Source organism: Ciconia boyciana, chromosome 3 (genome assembly GCF_034638445.1).
Source record: "Ciconia boyciana chromosome 3, ASM3463844v1, whole genome shotgun sequence".
Classification (NCBI taxonomy): Eukaryota; Metazoa; Chordata; class Aves; order Ciconiiformes; family Ciconiidae; genus Ciconia; species Ciconia boyciana.
This window is the reverse complement of record NC_132936.1, coordinates 127,146,494-127,164,498: the sequence shown is the minus strand read 5'-3', so window position 1 is coordinate 127,164,498 and position 18,005 is coordinate 127,146,494. Positions and strand designations below refer to the sequence as shown.

General features: G+C 35.8%; 1 protein-coding gene across 3 annotated transcripts in view; it reads right to left on the bottom strand.

The window, feature by feature from the left end:
* PSME4 (proteasome activator subunit 4) overlaps positions 1–18,005 on the bottom strand; it is an 87,826-nt gene that overhangs the window by 8,983 nt on the left and 60,838 nt on the right. For all 3 annotated transcript variants that reach the window (XM_072857574.1, XM_072857570.1, XM_072857573.1), the window contains 23 exons: positions 16,962–17,017; positions 16,014–16,070; positions 15,775–15,830; positions 15,593–15,691; positions 15,033–15,095; positions 14,769–14,864; positions 13,808–13,939; positions 12,130–12,339; positions 11,269–11,405; positions 10,870–10,923; positions 9,917–10,046; positions 9,160–9,241; positions 8,435–8,588; positions 7,826–7,895; positions 6,951–7,076; positions 6,440–6,592; positions 5,551–5,655; positions 4,797–4,888; positions 4,272–4,403; positions 3,415–3,623; positions 3,025–3,110; positions 1,936–2,064; positions 741–896 (listed from right to left, as the gene is read on the bottom strand). In XM_072857574.1, coding sequence (XP_072713675.1) covers positions 741–896; positions 1,936–2,064; positions 3,025–3,110; positions 3,415–3,623; positions 4,272–4,403; positions 4,797–4,888; positions 5,551–5,655; positions 6,440–6,592; positions 6,951–7,076; positions 7,826–7,895; positions 8,435–8,588; positions 9,160–9,241; positions 9,917–10,046; positions 10,870–10,923; positions 11,269–11,405; positions 12,130–12,339; positions 13,808–13,939; positions 14,769–14,864; positions 15,033–15,095; positions 15,593–15,691; positions 15,775–15,830; positions 16,014–16,070; positions 16,962–17,017 — 2,584 coding nt within the window. The remainder of the gene's footprint in view (positions 1–740; positions 897–1,935; positions 2,065–3,024; positions 3,111–3,414; positions 3,624–4,271; positions 4,404–4,796; positions 4,889–5,550; positions 5,656–6,439; positions 6,593–6,950; positions 7,077–7,825; positions 7,896–8,434; positions 8,589–9,159; positions 9,242–9,916; positions 10,047–10,869; positions 10,924–11,268; positions 11,406–12,129; positions 12,340–13,807; positions 13,940–14,768; positions 14,865–15,032; positions 15,096–15,592; positions 15,692–15,774; positions 15,831–16,013; positions 16,071–16,961; positions 17,018–18,005) is intronic.

Genomic DNA, 18,005 nt, shown 5'->3' with positions numbered 1-18,005 from the left:
AAAACCCAATATTTTGGTTTTTATCTCCTTCCATTTGTATATACTGAAGTATCACTAGCTCAGAAAATGTACAAAAACTTGTCAGGCTGACAACTAAGCTTACAAACCATTATCTTTTTGAATCATATAACACCATCAGCAACAACATCTGCTAGACAAATTCTTTCCTATTATACATGCATCTTTCACAAAACCAAGCAAAATCTACTTAAAACTAAAGAAATACTTCCTTAGTGAGCTGGATGTATATAAAAAAAGTATTTTTGTCATTAATAAGCTGATATGATTAAATGGGAAACAGACCTGTAGAGTAATAAATAGTGGTTTTACCTGGTTTTCACATAGGAAGGCATTTCACCTTGTCAGAAGTTGAATTTTCTACCAACATTAATGCTAATATGTATAGTAAAATGATAATATCCCTATTTCAGCTGTACTTAAAACAAGAATGAAACAAAGCAATGTTCCATTCTGTTGAAGTAGGAGGAACAATGGAACTTTTAAAAATCACTACTGAAATCTTTTCTAAACAGCTGTTTTCCTGGGATGGAATATGAAAAGAAAAAATGGAATAGGAAAGAAATAAATCCTATAAAGCTAGTTACATTTTCAAAACAGGAAGAATGCTAAGCTAGAAATACTTGCTGTATTAATTTACAACCAGTAGCTTTTCCATAAAACTTGACAAGGGCAAGAAATCAGTCACATGAAACAAAGCATTTCAGAAAGGTATCACTTGCCTCAAGCTGTTCATCTTCCAGGAGTTTTATAACCAGCCATCTAATGTCATTGACTGCTTCTTCATTGTTGAGAAAGATAAAGAGATTGTAGAACACCATGGTCTGGAGGTAGGTTAATATGGTATACCTAGCATGCCAAGAATTGCTTCTTGCTGTCTACAAGTCAAAATAAATAATGAGAAAGGAAGAATGTGAAGGAAAGCAGCTACTTGATATAAAGCTAACAATATTTAAGAAAAAGCTTTTGGGGACAGTTGCAAATAACTTCCCTTATTCAGACATGTTTGTTTCATACACTCTTCAATTTCCAAAGCACACAATTATTATTTAAATAATAATTTATTAGAGGCTTAACTTCCAAAGCATACCGTTACTTAACAGATACCTAATACTCTAAAAGACAAAGTAGGCAAGTTTCTCCCTCTGATTAATTTCTGACATCCGTCATAAGGCAGATATAAATAAACCAGAAATTCCATTCTGCTTGAGTATATATACATATTCTGTACAGTGGATTTGGAAAGCAAAGTTTTGTCAAGTTCCTTTACTTTCATCTCCACGTGCTTATGGAAGTCCAAATTATTGAAAGCATCAGCCACGGGTGCAGCCTGGCTTGCAACACTGCAGTTACTATTTTGGCTGTGTGTACAGCTTACGCCAACATTTTGCAATAGGTAGTTTTACGACTGTAGATCAGTCTTGAATGACTAAAGAAAAAAAGGCATTTCTTGCATGACAAACTGTATACAGAATGAACCATTCAATTCAAGAGTGCATTCTCATTTCTGTTGTTTTTCAGAAAGCCGTAGCAGTGGATAAGTATACTGTAAGACTGTAAGAGATTCAAGGGCAGTTCTTTATATGACGACTCATTTTGAAACTGGATTTTGAATTGTTATGTTCATGAGGAGACATGTTTGGCTTAAAATAATCTACTACTGAACTAAGTTTTAATATTAAACTACTGTTCAGTTTCTTATCAAGATACAAGTTGTTTAAATGTTTGGAAATAGGAAACAATATACATTTACTGTTTCTAAGACTGTTTTAAAACACTTCTAATAAACTTCCTTTCACCTCTATGAAAATCAGTATTTGATTCTCTTCAAATCATAACTATTGTATAATCTTTAAAAAAAAAAGCACAGAGTGCATCAGATAACAAGAAGCTTTAGGGTATTTAGACCATACTCACTTGTTTTAGCACCTGAAGTACCAAAGGCACTTGCTGAGGATACAGCAAACCCTGAGACATTAACGACAAACACATCTTAGCATCTCTTTTGAGCTCATCATAGCTATTGTCATTTTCTACCGGTGCAATCTATAAAACAAGATCAGAAAAGGGGGGGGAGGGAGGCTAATGTTAGTAAATAAGCATTGCTAACAGCAAAATCCAGAAGCCTTCTAGTTTAATCTCATGAAAGGAAAGTTATCTAGGAAAAATACAATCGATATAATGCTGAAAGATTAAGTTAACGAGGAAAAACAATCAATATATAAAAGGTAAAATATTCTCAGCAACAAACTGTGGAAGAAAGTGAATAGAATCATGAGATCCTTGTTCCTTGCACCATACAGTACCTATCTAAACAGTATGGCTAGTCTGAAGCTCTTAAGGAGGATTAAATGGGTGCTGTTAAGACTTTGGTTCTCCATAGCAATTCTTCTGTTATCAAAACCAATTAATTTAATATTTTAGATGTAGGTCCAAAACAAAGAGAAAGCTTTATCAGTATTTCAAGTTCACTTTCACGTAAGCAAACCTTTATTTTGTGGTCATTATTGTTGGGTAATTGATATTTATATAAAGTAAGACATATGCTTTGGAGCATGCAAATATGTATTTCAGATATGTAGCACTGAATGACCCAGCTTCATAAAAGAATACAAAGATTAGAGGTGCCAGGAAAAAACAGAGAAGTACTACCATTTAGAAAGAATTGTATAATCACGGAACAAAAGGCAACAACTAAAGACAAGTATCAGAACAGAAACAACGTACACTCATTCATGAATTAAACACTTTTTCCCCCCAGATTACACATGTACAGGGTATTCACCTACAAGTCATTATTGTCAGGAAACCATTTAACAGGCTAGATTACCAGCTGTAAACATACATAAGCATAAAAAAATCCCATTTGGGCCTCCTTGGTATGCATGATTTTTACCACCATTATTCGTTTTCTTTTTATTTAAAAAGTCCCTTATAACTTTGCTTTATATATAGAAGCCCTTTTTAATCAAACATGACTAATAAAGCAGCTATTAAAGCATATACCTTGAAAAATAAGGGTAAAAGCTGGAGTTGCTCTGTGACAGCTGTAGAGAAGGACCGTCCTGCACTCGCCATCAACCACTTCAGAACTGTTTTTATAATGAGAAATGATCACAATTAAGAAGATCAAAAAATAGTAATAATCCCAAAATAAATTATAGACAAAATTTATTGCAAGACTCGCCTGGGAGATTTTCACACATTAGAGTGGACCTATACTGGTAGTTTAACCCTGTAAAGGTGACTTTACAAACCTCAACCCTGAAACAACAGATACCTTATTGCAGCACAGATCTGAGAGGTGAAATTGTGTACTGCAACTCTATGATTTGCAGACCTCAATCATGATGTCCTAAAATACCCCTCATTTCTTAACCTCATTAAGTAACTCACTAGTTTTCAAGAGTTTAATGCCCTGAGTTCGTTCATCTTGTTCACCAACTCCATTCTCTTCCATAACATGATTCTGAATTTCTTCATCTGCTTCCATGAGGGGTTTAAGATTTTCAAGTATCCGGGTAGTAAATTCATGGACACGAGGAGATTTAGTTGCAGCAGTATTTGGCAAGGAAACATCTATCATGAATATGTAGGTCAAAACACTAAAAAAAGCAAACAAAGCAAGCAAGAACACATAGTTAGCATGGCTGTCTAGAGAACACAGCTGAAAGTGGTCTGAGATCAATTCGTTGAACTTTGAAGTTGAATACTTACAGAAAATTTTCTCTTGTCTTCACTTCAAAGTTATTTAAAAACAAATGTTTTTCAAACATGCTCTTTGTAGATATTTGAATCAAGCAGAGTTAGACAATCACTAAGCTACAACCCCCCCCCCCTTCTCCCAACACATCTGCAACTAGTTTTTAAGTCACTAAAATGCTCTCTAAAAGATTCCCTGTATATTTATGGCTTATTTGGGTTTAGACACAGTAAATTTGGGTTGTGGTGTTGTGAGTTTGTGTGTGTGGTTTGGTTTTTGTGTTGTTTTTTTGGTGGTTTTTTTTTTTTTTGGGGGGGGGGGGGGAGGAGTGTGTTTGATTGTTGGGGGTTAAGAGATTTAGAGATATCATACATAAACATAACAGGCCATATACAAGAAAAGTCTGTGAACAATAATTTATCTAATTTCTGTTACCAGTGTTAATGCACAGAGATAAGCAGTCACCACTTCAGCATAATTATTTAGATACTCAATTACCCAAATAAAACAAAGAGAAAAAAACGCAAGAACTGCAGAAGAGAACACTGACCTTCCTATTCTCTCTCGGACGTTTTTGTAAACCTGCGTGAGTTTAGGTTCCAAGTACTTCAGCAGTCTATGCAACAGCTCCGGTACTCTCCATTCTTGCTGTGCAAGGCCGCCTTGCAGTACATAAAGTCGGCTAGGAATCAGAACAGCTTATCTTTAGTCATACAAAATTGTTCCTCCATTCCCCAGTCCCCTCCAAGCCCTGTTTTGGAACATCTTGGGTGTGTCAATGCATAAAAGTGTCTTTGTCTGAATTGCATGCAAAGATGGGTAAAAATTACAGAATGAAACAACAGTACGGCTGCTATGCCAGTTCCAAACCTTCACATTCTGTTAACTAGATTTAATTACATTAAAAAAAAAATAATGAAGAAAATGCCATTGTGTGGGGAAAGCTAATTGGAAAGGAGCACTTTTGTTCCCTGCTTCTACAAGCCAGCTGGCACAATATGTTCTCAATACATTTTATCCATGCTTTATTTCCTTCTTTATTCAGCCACAATAAAACAGTTAAAATTAATTTTACCATGCATCTACAAATGATCCTCCTTCACCACTCAATGGAGATTCCAACAGCAATTCAAATAACCAGTGCAGTTTCCTAGGATCTCTGCTCTCCTGAAAATAAACGGGTATCAGAGATATAAGCAAATTGGGGATTTTAAAAATGTAAATAATGAATAATCATGTCTGAATTTTGCTAATTAATTGCCACGGTTCTGGCTGACAAACTGTGCTGAATTTTGCTGAGTGATTTTAAAGAATTACTTATCCAAGACATTTGTGGCCTATCATTTACCCTGCTTCTCAGACACCACATGTCCCAGTCCACCACAGTGTCTAGAAATCTTATTCTACGTTAGAAGATAACTTGAGACTTAGTTTTCACAGCGTAGTACTAAGCTGCACGCTTTTAAAGCAAGAATAAATGTGTAATTCAAGTTCAAAAACTCCCACAAAAATTGAACACATAGCAGGCATACACATTAACATCACTCACTAACCTTATACAGCTCTTTTAAAATACTTAAGAAGAAAACTAAGGCTTTATTTCCTTTCTAAAATGTTATATTTGTCTGCAAAGAGCAGAAGAGAACAAAATTTCCAAGAAAGCTATGAGATTTTAAATGGATGTTATTTTTATACAGTATTGACGGTTCTCAGTTTGAGCTGATAAAATATACCCAAATACCTCTGTTCATAAAGCTCTTAGTTACATATTATCTGTAAAACTTGACCATCTGGATATAGCTTTACAAGACTAGAAATGGGGTACTTACACAGGAGGTTGCTATGCATGTGCCCCAATCATTATACGTTTCCACTGTAATGTTGGATAAAGCTGTTCGAAGCAATGGACAGAGAAGCTTCCAAAGTTTTTCCACCTGCTCAGCAAAAAGGCACAAGAAAAGATTTGTCTATTTAAGGACAAAATGGCCCTCTAACCTCTGTGAACCCAAATCTTTCCATCTTTTAAATCATGGAAAAAACAAGACTGATTCTGGAAGCAGCTATAGTACGATATTTATAAAAGGAAATGAATACTATCAGAGGTAAAATTTCAGGAATCATTGTAACTTTGTTTACAAGGTGTTAAGAAACACTGTGGACTATGTGTGCACCATTTGCATGGTGATTTAAGTACAATTCTTTCAGAGACTGCATACACTTTGCTTTTGGTAGGACAGCAGTCTTGTACACCCCAAGGAATTCCTCCCCCCCCCCCCCCCCATTTAAACATTTCTTTTTTATTTTTTTAAAGGAACTGATTCTCCCAGAATTATTTTTCAGCATAGAAATTCATTTACAGATAATCCAGACAGCTAAGTCTAGACTAAATAAAGATGTAGTAGTCTGAGGTGGACATAAGCACTTATTCCAATTGGAAATTACAAACCATGTCAGCTTTGCTATCTCCTTACCAGTAAACTGTTCTTAGTCTTCATCTCGAAGCATTTTACTAACACCCAGTATTATATAGGCACCAAACCAAGCTATGAATTGTGCTCAAAGTTTGGCAATGAAGCACTAAGTGTTGCAACATTTTCCAGTCCTTTCTTGGACATAGGTGACACATTGAAAGCCCTCAACTTCATATATTTAATCTGTTTAATAACTCAGACTTATTCCTTAATTTCCATGAATCACTCAAAAATACTACTTCAGCACCTTCTCAAATGTCCAGTGTTTAGAACCTCTTATTAAGCCAGCTATAATTTCAGCTACACATCTCTGGGTGCTTTCATGAGAGTCTGCCACAAGTTGTTCTAAATGGGGCTGAAGAACTGGCAAGAAGGCATCATCAAAGTTTCTGAAAAGGCCCTGTAAAACAAAATGTGAAAGCGTCTTCAGTAATTATCCATCTAAACCATTGTCTTCGTAAGAAGAACATAAGATCGTGAAGCGCTTGAGATCTGAATGTGCAGAAAGTGAAATTACTTTGCTTTTGTAACAGAATTATATACAAGTGTCCTACGTACTTTTATATTACCCTAAATATATTTCCCTAAGTAGTCAATCAGAAGAGAGGATTAATAGGATTAATCATAGCAGCATACCTTTAAAAAAAAAAAATCAACATTTTGCAACAGTGGGGTATAAGCCAAGTAGTGTGTGGCTTTTACACGCTTTGATAATTATCTACAAAATCGAAGCAATTTATTTATTGAACTCTAGTTACCTTAAAGAGGCAAAATCTGCGAGGATTAAATTTGTCTTTTCCTTTTCTGTCTTCTAAAGACAAAAATTTTATTAACTGCTCAACAAACTTGGGATCAGAAAAGTGATCATATATAATTTGTTCTGCCTGTAACAGGAAAAAAAAAAAGGATTATCTTTGAGGCGCTTGATTGTCAGAGCAATGTCCCAATCTTTCCAAGTCCCATTTTTCATTTTAATTCTATTTCTGGCAAAAATAATGCCTGGGTTATCTATTTCCCCCCTCATTTTATAAGGAATATTAGGTAATGTTTTGCAAGACTCCCAATTTGTATTTTCATTAATGACTTTGGATTGTCTTTCCTTTCACTAGCGCAACCCCTACAAAGTAGTCATTCCCACTGTCATTAATTATCTTGTTCTGAGCTCTGATAAAGATTTGAAGGGGAACAAGAAAGTGCTCATTAATGCAATTATTCCATGATCACTGACAGAGAAGCTGCAATACATTAAAATACTAATTTCTTCTTGTACCTTAACACAGTAAGTATGAAAATAAAGTAGAAAAAGATGATTAAAAATGTCTTGTGGGGATGTAGGTTTCAGAATAGTTATCACTTATTGCTTGTTAAAAACATGATTATATCCACACAGCCATGAAACTGCATAGTTGAGTTCAATCTCCACCTTGGTTTGCAATCAAGCAAAACAAATCTGTTTCCACACATTTTGTGTAAGCACTCTCTAAATGCCAAGCAATACTTAACTTAGGTTAAAAGAGAGAAAGGAATTTGATCTCCACATTATCTCCACAGTAATCTGAAGACAATAATAATTAAAAAGAGGAGTAGTAGTATTAAAAAACCCCACAAAACTGAAACACGCTGAAACCCTTACCTCTGTCAGCTCATCTCTCCTTCGCCCAAGCTTTGGTTGATGCTCAACTGGAGCGTAAACTGTCATAGTTCTGAGTATTAAAAAAAAATAACACAGTAACACGTTTCAAAGTAAAATAAAGCTTATGATAATTTTCTATATTCTCTATATTAAATAGGATTTATCATCAACTCCAAAAGAGCAAAACTTAAAAGAAAATTTACAACAAAAAAATTGTCTGTTATTATAAAGGTTTTGCTACAGCAAGCAATCCAGAATTATTAGTGATAGAGTACTCCGTGTAGTTCGCAACTATGTAATATTCAAACATGCATACTTCATTTTAAAATTAGCAGTTAAATAGTTGTATGAAATACGTGTCTATAGTACCCAAAAAACCCCAAAGAGAAGCAGGTAGAAAATAAATAAAAACCACCACCACCACAACAAAAACCCCATAAAAACCACCCAGAAGTGGTAAAACAAGCAAGGAGCACAAAGCACGAAATAAATTGGCTTTTTTTTTGTTTCAATTAAAAAAATTTAAACCTAACAAGGATTATTTAATTTCCCACAGGATTTTTTCTGCTGACTCTCACAAGTCTTATCTTAATGCTTAACGATACTCACTGAGGCCAGGTATAATATCCCCAGTGCGTTTTCTCCACAAAACAACACGACTCCCAAGCTTCCTTAGTCTTTGGTAAACTCTGACTGTCATAGTGCAGCCACTGGTTATCTGGTCTGTCACCAGCCTGAATGCTGGAAGGCCTAGGGTTGCCACCTGGTTAAAGAGGAATTTATACTCTATCAAACTTGGTCATTAACAGTCCCAGCAAATGTTACCGCTTAGTTTTAATAAAAGGTTCTGAAGAGCTTTTATGTCTCCCTCCCCCCAATCAAATTCGTACAGAGATTTGCCCTAGGAGATTAAAAGTAACACTAACAGAAGATATTCCTCTAGTAATTTATACAAATATGTAATTTGAAATTATTAAAAACAGAATAAAAAGGAGATATACAAATTATTCTCATAAATTACAAGGCTTTCTGAAAGGAGAATGACCATATCTCTGACATTTTAACTCACTTCTTGTAAGTGTGTATTAAGCTATTCACTTGGATAACACTGTTTTAAAAAAAAAAAAAAAACAAAAAACCCAAACAAACAAAAAACCACAACACAACTGAAAAATGACCAATTACATTACCTATTTTGTTTGCTTAGAACATTAACAACCAGAGAGAAATGAAAAGCTTGTGATTCTATGTCTAATTTAACCAGAAAAATATGCTTTTAAAAAAATTTTAGGATAAATGTTAGTAAGACATTTCTTATATTAGATAAAACTTACTTATTTCATAAGGGCAGATGGGCACCTTCTTGTGCGTTCTCTTAAGCTGCTTAAGAATACCAGCCACAGCAGAGATGGCCACCTGAAAGAAAGAAATGGGCATTAACGTATCCATTCCATATACTTACCTCCAGAAGGATGTGTCTAAACATCTCATTATAGACACATTTTAAAACCAGCTACTCAGCGCCCTAAAAAGCCAGTGAAAACTAGTCAACTTCACCACCCCAGTGGCTGATACTGCCCATAAAGAAGTAAATCTCACTCATTTCAGGGGATACAGGACATAGCTTAAGTGTGACCTTTATAGCCTGCAAACACCCCCCTCCACTAATCTTTTTCAGGGAAAAAAAAAAAATAAATAAAAGGAGGTGGCCATTGGTTTCAAGCCTCACTGAGGCGACAAGCAGAACAAAAGGTACAAATATAGCACGTAGATGGCTCCCTTCAAGTCATAAACTACAGATGGAAAAAAGAGATATCTGCAAAAGTAACCCTGCAAAATTCTGAAGTAAGAATGAATAGGTACGTTCCACATTTTCACAATTTACAAACTTTACATCATATGTCATGGCTACGGCACTGCCAAGACTGTCATCTTCTTGCATTAGGAACTTTTGTACACATACATGGCTGGAAGAGTGAGGAGGGACGTACACCCCAGTTTTTGTGCTGTATCACAGCGAGACACCACAAACATCTTATCTAAAAATGTAATGAGTTGCAGAACAAGAAGATATAATTATGTTGTTTTTACCTTACGAACTACAATTGCATCATGGTTGAGACACTGCACAAAAAATTTTATGGCACGGACAGGCAGTATCCTATCATCCCTCAGGAGCAGAGACAGAAAACCAATACTTATGTGCTCGAACTTCCAGGGACTAAAAAAATAAAATAAATATTCAAAACAGATAGTAAGTAGCAGAGTTGCATGTACTGCTTTGGCACAGAAATTATTATACGGATTAAGATTATGTAAATAGGTTTGGACTAATTTAAGTAATGTTCTATGTCACTGCTATAGTCAACAATCTTAACTGTCATTTAGGGAAACATCCAATGTTCTGGGAACACACAAGTGCAATCAAACGTATTCAGTTAATGGTGTCTTTTTGATCTTGGCATTTCAATGTAAAATACAGACCTATAGGGGTATTCTTTTAAAGTTTTTGAACACAAATATTATGCTACCAATTGAAATCTATTTGGATGTCAGTATTATGCAGACAGAACCAGAGCTTTTTTCGCCCACAACAAACATTAAAAAACAGGTCAAACTAATTAACGACAAAGCTAAACTCCAAGATGTGATGATACCTCATACTAACGAATCAAGCTCCCAATGAAAATAAATTCAAGACTCATTCACATCTTTACCTAGGAGACAGTAATGCAAGATTCCCCTGTATTGGCCTTTATCTTCCCGTTTGGGCAAGCAGAATCCATATGCAAATGCATGAGGACCTCCAGAAATTCAACTCTTGCAGACACCTTTGCAAAAACTCTCCAAGAACCTAGCCACAACCCACTTCATGCAAGACTGCTACTGACAAACTGCTTTTGGACAACTAACTCGAGGGTGAAAAAAATATTACTCAGTTCTGGTCATGCTAACTGCACTCCTTGATGCAACTGATATATATTCATGTAGCCACCTCAAATCCACTCCCCCAAAAATTCTCATGCAGAGAAATGGACACTTACAGATTTCTTTGTTCGACACAGTCCAGCAGCATGTTGACTAAATTTTCATAGTTTCTGAGGGGAAAAAAAAAAAAAAAAAGAGGGAATCATCAACTAGACGCTACTGACAACCATTTAAAAACAGAATAAAAGTGCCTCAGTGAAAAGTGGGTGAAGGCAATGCAGTAAATGCAGCACAAACGGGGAGGACAGAGAAGAGGAGGAGGAAGGAAGGAAGGAAATATGAGCACAGAGGAAGGAAAGAGGCTGCCAAGTCAGGAGAGAAGACACACCACAACAATCCGTGGACATTCTGAATTTGTCGAGCTTAAGATGTAGTTTAGCCATTTCGGATTATTACATTTAATGTACAGTAAATATCAGGCAGTGCAAGCTGGTGCTAAGGGAAGTTTAATTTACCGCAGAGCCTCAGCATTCTTTTCTTTCTGTCGCTGAATTCCTAACTGAATTTCTTCTGAACAAAGACCTGTGAAGTTTGAACTTGGATGTTCTGATTTTTGGAGCATAACGGCTATCTCAACACATTTCTCTGGAACCTATTGACAGAAAAGGCAAAGAGTTAGGACTTAGAAACAAACCAACATAAAAACTTATAAGTTGCTGCTGTTTTTAAATAAGGAGAGTTCAGAATCATATGAAGAGTGCAGAATTTCCTGTCCACATAGACAGGTCCATGAAGAAGTAAGACAGACAGCTTTTGTGTTCACACAGTAGAATTATTTATCCAATTAAATGTTTTATTCTAAGATAAAGGTAAAGACAAACTTTAATACTTCATTAAAGTGTGAAAATTGTTTATAAAAGATTTTTATGAATTGGCATTCATTCTTTAAAATAAGTACCACACCATTTATCCCACTGATTAGGCAAAAGGCAGCTGTGTAACGAGTGCTGTGTGTTAGCACCGTGGGACGACACTACAAATACTGACAATGTTCATTTGATGGCACTGTCCTACCAACCCACATGTTCACACCTGATCAGCATGACCCACGCTAATTAACACTGACAGGCAACTTAAACTTCCTTTCTGTAACAGGCTTCCTGAGAGGTTAACAAAAAGTTACAAATGCCAATCATATTACAGGAAGCTCTATTACTTCAGTCTCAAAAATACACATCTACATTCCCCTGTAACAGAAATCAGAAAGTGATCAACATCAGAATACTAACTCAAATAATATACATGAGTCTCAAGCATTTATAGAATCAAATGCTCTCAGAATCCAAGACATTAACACCAAGCAATCTGTCACTTACTGCAAAATCCAATCCAATTGTTTCATACTGCCTATGGATTTTTTCTGCTAGGTCATCAAAGAGTCTAACTATGGATGGTTTTTCCAGGGACATAGCTTTGCTAAGCCCAGAAGAAACAATCGCTGGCCACGTCTGCGCAATACAATCCCAGTCGTGAAGGTTTGCCAAACATACTCCACTGTGATTTCCAAGAAGGCAATATAAGGCACCCTGCAAAATGAAAGATGTAATTTTTAAAAGTTAAAGCATTGTTCACATGTAAGTGATATCTAGCTACATAAGCATGCACCCACACAGAATAAAAATTAATCTTCACATTACCAAATCATTAAAATGTACCATAAACATTCAGCTATGCGGCCTCATTGTCAAAATACTCAAGATTTTTCACAGAATCCTCTTCATGCTAAAGAGCCATTTTAATGAGATTGGAAGCCCTGCCAATTAATTTATCCACAGAATGGCTGACTGATTTCTGAATTACATTGTAAAGGAGATTATTCAGTGATCAAGTACCACACATGGCCTTTCTGTGAACTTACTCATGTTTGGGCTGCAGGCAAATCATAATGCTGTTAACTAGGCACCTGAAATGGTGCTGACTGAACAGGATGTGGATAACAACACAACAAACTGGTGAACACGACAGGTGATGGTGTGAGAAGCTGACAAGAGTTAGACACAGTGAAACAAAGGTGGCTGGATTTCACAGGTGATGAAGTGGGAGTTATGTGAGAAATGGCCAAATTTCACAGGCAATTGGAAGGAAGTCTTGGGGACCTTTTGGAGAGCAGACTCTTACAAGAACAACAGTGCCTAGGTAAACACATCAGTAATGCCATATAGGCTAAAACTGCCTGGTAGCAGTATCAGAAATACCAAATTCAGGTAGAGTAGCAAAACTGGGACCAATCAGGAAAAGTAACTAGGTGTGGGTTGCTTATCTGGGAGAAGACAGGGATGGAGAAAAGGAGGGACAAGGATGGTAGAAAAAAATAACAACCAAGAAACAAGAAAAGGGATAATAAGATATGCAAACAATGTAGTCACATGCTGTCTGATAGTACCTATCAGGCAGCTGGAGCAGGAAAAAAAGCCATAGCTGCTGTTGTGACCATATGACAAGAGTCCAGCTTGCCTCTGTGGCTAGGAGGACTGAGGGGGGTGCAGCGGAAGGAGGGGAGCATGATGCTTTCGAACACCTGGATGGATAGATTGTGGCCTGGCATCACTGCCTCAGCACCATTTCCAGGCCTGACAGCATCAGCAATTACCCACCACTTCATAAGAAAACCCACCTGATTTAGCATAACTTTTTTGGGTGATCAACTTTTTGTCCTATTTTCTTATACTGCTACAGCTGACAGAACTGCTTAATGACTTTTACCACCTTGGACTATAGCTTCTCAATTTCCATTTCACAATTTAAAAATAGGTTTTAACATACATTTTTGTAATACCTGAACACACAATGAAATGAGGAACACAGATAAACACAAAATTGCTCTTGACAACTGATCTAATGCAAATAATTCCTTACACTAGTCATGCATAAGCTATATGCCATGAAAATATCAGTCATGCTGATACACAAGCAAACCCCACTTTCACCATTAAAAATTCTCCTATAAAAACACTTTCAAAAGACAGACATGAAACAAAGTTAATGAGACAGTACTTTAAATTGCTTTTGAGTGACATCTTGCCGGTCTGGACGCAAGAACTCCAAAACCAAGGGAATGATATCTCTGCAACAAAAATTGTACGTTCCCAGGGCTGTGAAGAACGCTTGCTGAGCTTTACTTCTGACCTGTGGGAAGAGAGACATTACTAGAAAGTCTTCTGAACCAAAAGTATACTATACAAAAATAACATCCTTATCCATTTCACTTACTTATGCAGAGTTTACATGATGTATTTGTGCACAGAAACAAAATTATTTGTAGAAGGCTGCAAATAGCATGCTTCCCCTCACCCTTGCTCACACTTGTTAAAAATCTACTTCTTGTTTCCAGCACTTACTTGAGAAGAGCTACAAAGTTAAAGAAAATTCTTTACGTTGCCAAAACCAGTCACTCTGTTTTTAAGATCATTTGAAAAGCAAACAGCTAGAGTAACAGATGCAGTTAGCAGAACTCTAAAGAGCCTGTATACATTGTGGATGGATCTGAATTTATATACCCACACAGAGCTCCCACCAGGCAAAGAGTTCAGAATCCAACTATCAGCACACTTGTTTTGTGTATTTTTAAGAACTAGAATGCCATCACAGCTACTTCCTAAAAGCAGACTTAGCATTCCAGACTGTATCATGAATCATATCATCACATATAAAAACCTCAACCTGGCATATTTTTATTAATTTTTTTAATTTAATTATTGTTTTTAGAAGCCTAGAGTTAAGTCCCTCAAAAAATTTAAAATTTTTAACTTAACTGGGTGGAGAGGCTGCCAACTTAAGTTCTTTATTTGACAAAAGGGCTTGAAGCAAAAACTATGCCAAAATTGGCAACTAATGCAAATGAAATAAGTAAATATTTCATGTTGCTATGGAAATAAATTGAAAAGCAGAAAACATAACTTGGAGAGATGAACAAAAAAACTCCATATATTTCAATTTAAAAGGGGTTGTTCCTTACCTGACCATATGAACTTGTGGACAAGCACAAAAGATCTCTGATCATCTCCTGGTGGGACGTTTTATATTCACAGCCTTCCACCGTTAGTGTTCTCAGCTAAATTGCATAGAAAATACAAATAAAGGACAGATTGTTTTTGTTTTTACATTTCACACATGTAAGAGAAACACTAGTGCAGGATTATTGCATCTTTTGCTAAATGACAAGATAACAAACCAGCTTTTCAAGTAAAGTAGTTAGTGAAGATTTAAGGGAAAGTATTACCTCATGCTGCAACATAACTCTGTCTATCAGCAAAGCTCTGATATGCTGTTTCTTTCCTTGAAGCTGTAAACAAATACATAATTGGGTTTAGATTTCAGTATTCATATCAGCAATTTGCACTGACTGAGTTCCCCGTGTACTCTTTTTCTTCTAGAAAGAGGCAAATTTCATGTAGAAATTCTTGGCAGACAACCTTGACTTTTTTTCCCCTGGTAAAGTTTTTTATTTGCTTATTACTCTGTAAGCAAAAGAAAGCTCTGGTCGCAGAAATTTCTCAGTTATCAAGGACCAGAATGGAGCATCATGCCAATCTCAGACTTTGGTCCAAGGATATACGCAAACTGAGGGTTACTACAATTCGGAAATGCTAAGCTATTTACTCATAAGATTTCCAAATAAAAAGGTACAAAAGCACTGCAAAACAATATTCTTATCAATGAATTAGATTTCGAAATTATGAAAACTGATTAGGACAGTAATGAAAATATGAAAAGAGTCTTTCGGAACATTAGGAACTATTTCCATCCCTCACCTCAGCTTTACAAAGAAAAATCACTGACCCTGTTCTCCATTGATTTTTTCACTAGATTAAAGCTTTTCCATCGTGAATCAAACTCATGCTTGTGAGACCCTTGGAACTGTAAAACATCGCTAATAATCTGTAGAAAGAAAAAGATGACAAAGAGTGATTATTTTGCAAAACAAGTAATCTTGTCTTAAGTATTACAAATTATAAGCATACCTTTATTATTAGAAATAAAGACTTGGTATCATCTTCTGAATTATCAAGTATATAGCCTGCAATTGGAAGAAAAATAATTATCAGACAGAAAGAGCTTTAAAAATTAACAATAATTTTATTTCTACAAAGCTTAAATTTAAGAATTATAGGCAAAGTAAACTAAACAAGTTTCTCATCTATAAAATTATACTTTAAAGCACAACACAGTACTTTTTAGACAGAGGAGTGGTTAAACTTACGCAGCAATTTCCTTGTAACCCTTGCAATTGTTTCTCGATAATTCTCTCTTGATAAATCTACAAAAAATTTAAACATTTTCTCTTTATTATACAATAGCATAAAAAACAATTTCTAGATAAGTAAAGCAGTGGAAAGCCAGAGCAGACTATTCAGAAATGGCAGTATGGACTATTATAAAAATAACCCTCCTGTTACATCTGAGGACACCACTGGCATAGGGCCTTCTTTTGTTTATCAAGTCAACAGCACGTTTTTTATAGGTACATAACCTTCTTCATCTGCCTTGACAGTTGGCTTCATCTCTAACCACAGACTGAGGCACAGAAAAATCTTAACTGCTGCAAAAGACCAATAAATAAACGCCCATTCTTTATTATATGTTATATGGCTTCAAACTCACCACTTGCAAGCTAATGGACCAGATTTTAGAAGTATTAAAGCATGTAAAACCATTTAACAGTCCAATAAGCAGCTACCGTGTGCCTCAGTTCCTTATTTAAATACCCCATCTTCTCTTGGAAAATGATGAAGAATACACACAAAGCCTGAAAAATGCAGTTTTCTTCTAATGGAGCTCTCGCAGCCTTTAGCAGGTTACGCCTTGATTCCTTCTGTCTCTCAAGCGCAGTCCTTGGATGATGGGTGTTGCTTCCTGCACCTCTCATCTTTGTGGAAGTACATGGGCCCAACCATTCTGACCTGGGGCTTGGACCCGAGCTCCCATTCCCAGCCTATGGTATTACTGCCATAGGTTTGTATCTCGTATACCATCTCTGAAGATGAAACGGTGTGTACGCAAGAACTACGTTGGCCAAAAAAGCCCTTTTAATATAAAGGGAAGAATCAAAATGATGGTCTCAAAAAGAACCTACTGTTTTTACAGCAGAAAAAAAAAAGAATGAAAACACCACTTACAACCTGTCCAAACAGAATTAGGATCTACTTACCATATTCAACACCAGTGTACAGTTTTGTCTCTTCCAAAGACACCAGACTTGGGACCCTGCATGAAAACAAATGAAGTATTACTACACATTATGGAAATCATTGACTATGTGAATTTCATTGACATTTAATTAATTTTAACAAGTTAAATTTCATGCCACTAGTGCCAAAGATGTTTGGATTTACTAACAGTATGCCTCAGTTCTAACATTTACAAAATCAACCATACCTATGGGTCAGACTGTTTGTCAGAGACAAGTACACCATAAGGACACCACCTTGAACCAAGAATCTTAATTTCTCATTTAAATGACCCTCATCGGTTCTGTTAAATAGCCAGAGATTTGGTCTCATTGTCAAACCTATGAACACACTCATCAAAACAAGCATGGCTCCAGTTGTCTTTAGGAAGGACAGGTGAATTTGACTGCTGAGGCAAAATCCTTTCCTGACAAGCTAAGCTGATGAAGCTTTTCTGACTTTGGTCCTTTCTTTATAAAGAAATGTACCCATTATCTACAGAAGTCCTACTTATTGCTATATAAAGTTCACTATTGATAACCACACAAAAAAATAAAGCCATGCTACTTCCAGGATTTGGGTCAAACTTATCCATCCAAAATATTTTTTTAAAAGTGAATTTTCTTACTCTTTGAGGATTTGCTTTTATGGAACCATAACTCAGATATCACATGCCAATGAATTTAAAAGACATGAGAACAAACACTTGGGTTTTTTTGTTTTGGTTGTATGTTTTTGGTTTGTTTTTTTAAAAAAAAAAAACCTACAATCTCACCCCCGAAACATTAAGGTAGACAAATTCAAGTTTTCAAGGACAAAATACACCAGTGTATTATATTAAACAAATAGTATCAGCAAGTAATCCCCATAAAAATAATCTTCACATAAAATTGCGTTGACAGTATAATCAGAACAAACAAAACTAAGTGAAGCAATGTGAATCCGCTCCTATTACAAATGCTAAATAACACATCAGAAAACATGATAGATTCTATATCTGAGCATGCACTACGAGATACTAAAAT